Genomic DNA, 6,257 nt, shown 5'->3' with positions numbered 1-6,257 from the left:
ATTGAAGGCATTGGACCTATGCAACTAGCTGAAGCAAAGATAGGTGCAACGAAGACAGCAAATGTGTTATTTTTGCTACACCAAGATCTCAAAGTAGTTAGATGAAGTTATAACTTACTGTATTTATATTAAGCAAGCTTTTTTTACGTTACTTTTAATGTGGTTTTCTCCGAAAGACAAACAACAATAAATGCATTAGCATACCAGATTCTGTTAATCAGGCAATGAGGTATACGAGATCAGCTGCATTTTGGATTTTTTTCGTCGTATAGTACAGTCGACATAGGTGTCTATACCATGTATCCAAACCAAGTTTAAGAAAACCGGTCCTCCAGAAACTAGAACTGCAAAGTTTTTGTTGACCATTTATGATAAATCACTAGATCTGCTCATACATACCACAGATACACAGAAGGTTTTAAAGAAAAGAAACAGGAAAAAAGAAGGAAGAAATAGCCCTTTACGCAAACAAATATTGGAGATTAGATGTATAACACAGAGTAAATAGTGTCTTCTTGAAAACAACCAAAGTGCTGAAAGAAAACTGAAATATTACTCCAACTATTAATGACTCCTGCAGTAATTGATGCCAAGTGTAGCAGCAGGGAAGTAATTTAATTTACAATAGTAATCAAGCAGTGGAATACTCCCTTCAAAATTTTCCAAAAGACAGTTATTCCTGCTTTTTTTCATTGACACAGAATTAAACTGATTATCTAACTAAATTATTTAAGACTAAGACTTTATCCGTATATAACTTAATAATCTACTAATAAGAAAACGTAGCTAGCTAGCTAGAGCTAGCTAGTATTCAGGTAGACATTTGTTGGCAGGCAGCAACATCTTCTTATCTAAGATACATCCGATTGTGACCACCCTATACCTGCAATGAATTTGGTAAGCATAAAAGTAGAATTATCTTGGAAATAGAAAAGATAAGAAAAACCTTAAACAATTCGACATTAATTGAATGATTGTAGAAATATCCATGAAAAAGTAATGGTACATGCATCAATGTTTGATAGTCATTCTAGCCTAGCTCTCTAGGGTTGCCTCTCTCTCTATATATATATGAATTAGTGTAATGGAATCTAGCTAAGTTACGTAGGTCGCAAAGAATATCTGATCTATATGTCTATATAAGAGATCAGAGAAATGAAATGACATAGTACATGCCAGTTTAATCAGTACTAACTTACATGCATGCATGCTTCAATAATGAGATAAGTTTGCTATACTACTCTAAGGTTTCCCCGGGTCTTTGCAATAATCTGCATGCCCCTAGGCAGAACTTTTTTTTATGGACCGTACATGTTTCAAATGACGGTAAATTCTTACCCGCATCTGTAGTTTACATCAATCCAATGAATATACTTTTACACTATGAATACAATTTAACAAGTTATAATCAGGGCCGGGCTAGAGTTCTAGTTACGGATTCAACAAAACACAATAATTTTTGCCCAAATCTTATATTTGTGTGATACATCAAAATGATAAGGAAAACAGAATATAGAGGTTCCAGTGCTTTAATTCCTAAAGTTAAAATGATAATGGTGTCGAAATTCCATGAAGAAAACCTGACATTAACTTGATCATTTGTTGCTTAATAGATAACATGTGGCTAAACAAATGATGAGAAAAACACCAAATGTCTTAGATTTGACATGTCTTTGAAAGCCATAGTTCATGACTCTTTGAGAGAAAGTTTAGCCATATACTCCCTCCCTTTCAATTTAGATGAGGTAGTTTGATTCGGCACGAAATTTAAAAAAAAAAGACTTTTGAAACTTGTGGTCTTAAAAGCTTAAAGGGTAAAAGCTTTGTGGGGCCATGACATTTGTGTGGTTATAAAAGCTTCTCATTAAGGATAAAATGAGTAAAATGAAGAGTTTAAAGTTAAATTATTTCCAAATTTAGAAATGTGTCATTTATTTTGGAACAGACTAAAAAAGGAAAGTACCTCGTCTAATTTGAAATTGAGGGTGTAGCACTTTAAGGCCTCATTTATTTTTTTTAAGATTAAGACATTTGAATCTGAATATAAATCTAAATATATAAAGATGTGTAAGATCTGAAAAGAAATAATTAAGACGGTTTGATCTTTAACATTCGAATGTATAAAATTTATCTTTATTTGAAAATTAATAAACATAAAATTCAAATGAAATACTAACTAATCTAATATTCTATCAATAAAATATACAATTTTTAAAATATGATAGTTGTTGGTGGTGATGGCTAACGGGTGAATGCCGACTAGAGACGGTGGTTGGTGGCAGTTTTGGTTGATGGTGGTGGTTCATGCTAGTGGCTAGTAGTGATTGGTAGTGGTGGCGATTATGAGTGGTGGTGGGTGGTGATAGTTAATAATGGCGGGTAGTGGTAGTAGTTGTGACTGAGGAAGGTGGTGAGTGGGTGGTGGTAGGTTATAATGATGGACAGTGTCGGCTGTGATTGTTGATGGTAATGGGGTGGTCAATTGTGATAGTTGAGGTGGATGAGTATTGATTATGGGTGAGAATGATGGTGGTCGGAGTGGTAGGGATATTGGGTGGTGATGGTCGATAATGGTGGCGGCTATGATTGGGGATGATGGTGGCGTGGTGATGGTGGGGTTGGTGGTGGTTGTTGAGTATGGTGGTGGTGGTGGCATGGTGGTAGTTGATAATGGTAGGTGGTAGCGGCAGTTAATAATGAATATGTGATAGTACCTTAATGAAATTAAGTCTTTGTTATAGATGACAAGTATATGTAATGAAGATTTAAAGGTTAGATGACAAGTATATATAATGAAGGTGAATGCAATACAGTACTTGTCAACATTGACAAATGAGTGAGGGGATTAAGTAATATTGACGCAATTAACGGCAAGTATAAGGACAAAGGGAGAGTTTTGCGGTTCCAACACAAGATCGAGAGATATGATAACAATCAAATCGTATAAGTATAAGATTATTACTTCATGTTAAGTTAATTTTTTTTAAATTATCTTCTGTCGTATAGTGGCAGTGCCCTTCATAGATATAAAACAAGTACAAAAGGTAGTCTTAACCTTAGCTAAAAAGAAAGGACAGGCTCATGTTAAGTTGATTGATCAGCAATATTGATTAATTCAAAATTTCAAGCCAACTCGAGTTTTGTCATGAACTAAATCATTGAGCCATATGCTGATATGCACTTCAAACGAACTATGCATGTGAACAATTTTATTTTGGTTTAACCTTACTCGTAATAATCTTATTGCATATGCAGACTGAAGATTTCACGTATTAAGGTTAAATTTTCTATTGGATAACAGTCGAAATTTTAAAATACGTTATTGGGAATATAGACTACTCCTATAAATTATGTCTTAATCACTTGTCCGTTGATTAACAATCAATAGAAAGTGCAAGCTAAGTGGAGTGATTAGGCCGTTTACTTAGAAATCAGATACAAAAAAGTCTACAAAAGATCATATGTATACTCTTCACAGGAGAGGCTCATTAAAAGCCCAAAGACGAAGACTAGAGACATTCCTAAGGAGGAACATAACAAGCTACAAAAGGACTACGTACTTGCAATATATATTCTTCACCAACATATGTGACTATTTACAGACAAATAATACGAAAAAAGGTCTTGACTGCTAAAACCTACGTACAAAAGGCAAGCATAATGTCCGTGTTTGTGTTTATATTATCTGTATATTCGTCTGGAACTTTTTGTAGTAATCATTATATATTTGCTTGTTGGAGATGTACAGAAGATTCTATTAATTATATAATTTAATTAAATTCATGGTCGAAAACAACATAGGCACTCCTAGTTTTGTTTCAACTTCAAAATTACTCCAACTATAGTAACATCACATGGTTTGTTCATGAGCACACAAAATCTTGCCAAATCTTTTAAGGGCCAAGAACTATTGAAAACAAACATATTTTAAGAGAAACAAATTCAACTACGAAAATAATAAACTGTTTTTGCGTGATAAGAGAGAGAAAGGAGAAATATATAGGAGAGAGATTTTTTTTTTTTTTGGAAAATATATAAGAGAGAGACTGCTTATAAGCATACTAGAATATGCACTATTCTTACCCTATATAGTACTCCAAATATTATAAAATAGATGACATTTTCTTATACCTACTAGTCCTCAAATTCAATTGCTTCGCTATGACCACAAAGATCAGGGTTTTGGAATGGTTTAGGGATTTTCGTGTTAGAAAATGAACTGGGACGCCGAGGTCTAACGGAAGATAGTTACCCTAGCCATGGCAATCATAACATGCCTTCTACTTATAAATCTTCTAAAATTCCCATAAAATTTGACTATTCGTTTCTTCACTGTATTGCTTTCTTGAACTTTTTCAAGAACATATATTGATATAGCTAGAAACTCAAGGAAATTCAAGGATTTGCTTAAATTCTTCAAATTGGTTATGAGTATAGTTTTATACGGATTCTATTAAGAGATAGAGTCAAAATTGAAGTAAGTTCGTATGATTTAACCAAAGGGCGTATAATTTGCCAGAAAAGATGAGATGGTTATACTTACCCATATTTATCAGAAGAGATAGCCAAGATGCTTCTAACTTGCTTGCATCAAATTCTTATGTTGATCAGTAGCAGCAGGTGCACCAATAGTAGCCTTTATAGGATGATTAAGCTTCCTTTTCTTCTTCTTCTTATAAGGAATCCCTCTTGCTTTAGCTTGACACTCCTTAACTTCTCTCAAATAAAGGCGTATCGCGCCATTCCCAAACGGATTATTCTCAGGTGAGCCTCCATTTTCTTCATAAGCAGCTCTAAGTCTACCTATCAAAGCATCAAGACTGCCCCAAGCTTGCCTTAGAGGGCAAGTACAAGGAGCAGGCGGATCAGGTTGTCCGAAAAAGACACAACCGTGTAAGTGAACCTTAGTCTTCCCGAACTGGTCGAGATATCGGAGGAATTCAAGGACATGGTTGCAATTACACTGTGATAATGCAACTGGTGGTCTCTGGTTCTTTAAGTACTGTCCAAAAGTGTTCCAGTCTCTCCTCTTTTGTGACTCATATCGGCTCAACGGTGCTGGATTCTGCTGCAACTGTTCACCGCCAGATCGCGACGATCCTTCGGGCAGCTCCTTTGCCATGACTATAGTTGAAGGATTCATGTTTTTTTTTTTTTTTTGGGCAAGAAAATTTAGAAGGGAAAGAAAAAAAGGAAGGGTGCAGTGTAGAAAAAAGATGAAAATCACATCCTTCAGTCCACTAAGGAGACATTGCATGGGGCCCTTATTAGAGGTGCTTTTGTTCTTCTTTTATTTTATTTTTTTTATTGATCTCTCACTTTCTTTCATTTTCATTCTTCCTTTTTTAATCACAATATTATCTTCACTAAACATAACATATTAAGGGTAACATCATCCTTTCAAATTGTTCTAGTTTTAATTAATACCATACCACAAGTGTTGGTACCCGTGACTTATTAGTCGGTCCAATTTGCCTTGTACTGAAAAAAACACATTTCGTACATAGGAAATTTTTTTCGTTTATGTTGAATAAAGATTATACTAATTTCTCCCGATGAGATTTTGATATACTTATTGGATTTGTGTAACTATCTCATTTAACAGCTAAGTTATTATAGAGAATACATTTTTATTTACTCTGTTATATTATCAATACGCTCTCCTCATATGCAATTCTAATTCTTTTTTCATGGGTCTAGCATGTGAAAATTCTTTTTGATAGTGGATGACAGTAAAGTCAAATATGAGTATTCTCTAATACTATGTTGAAGTTGTGACTATCACATTTTAGTTATTAATTGAAAATCGAACCTTCTTGTCAAAGTTACATTTAAAAAATTGAAATTCAAATATTATGAAAGAGCTTATAGGGCCTTGGAAGTGTTTTGGATATTATTAGTATGTCGAAAGTGAGATTGTCACAAGTCTTCATAGCCCCTTGTTCTTTCAAAATTTTCTTCTTCTTTTCACGTGTAAATAGGGACAAAAATAGTTGTGAATTTGGACTTCAGGCTACTTTAATTAATAGTATTGAACTAAGTTAGAAGATTTAGTCACTTATTAAAGCTCTCGAATAAAAGAATGAGTTAACAAAATACTTGTAAAGTTTACACAACCCATCGTCGCTATTTTGTAAAAGTATAGTCAATATGTCCAGTGATGACTCTAGCTAGTAATTTGGTTGTTAATTAATGTCATTGCTCATTACATTCTTTTTGTCACGAATTGACCTAAATAGGTTAAAAATTACGATAAA

General features: G+C 33.9%; 1 protein-coding gene across 1 annotated transcript; it reads right to left on the bottom strand.

Moving 5' to 3' along the window:
- Window positions 1-531: 531 nt before the first annotated feature.
- LOC104223405 (protein LIGHT-DEPENDENT SHORT HYPOCOTYLS 10-like) lies at window positions 532-5,236 on the bottom strand. The gene is made up of 2 exons (XM_009774838.2): window positions 4,544-5,236; window positions 532-883 (listed from the first exon to the last, which is right to left on the bottom strand). Exon 1 carries the CDS (start codon window positions 5,141-5,143, stop codon window positions 4,577-4,579), a length of 567 nt encoding a protein of 188 aa, XP_009773140.1. The 5' UTR covers window positions 5,144-5,236; the 3' UTR covers window positions 532-883; window positions 4,544-4,576.
- Window positions 5,237-6,257: the final 1,021 nt, after the last annotated feature.

This window comes from Nicotiana sylvestris, chromosome 2, assembly GCF_000393655.2.
Source record: "Nicotiana sylvestris chromosome 2, ASM39365v2, whole genome shotgun sequence".
NCBI lineage: Eukaryota > Viridiplantae > Streptophyta > Magnoliopsida > Solanales > Solanaceae > Nicotiana > Nicotiana sylvestris.
The sequence above is the reverse complement of the archived record's forward strand: the minus strand, read 5'-3'. Positions and strand labels throughout refer to the sequence as shown.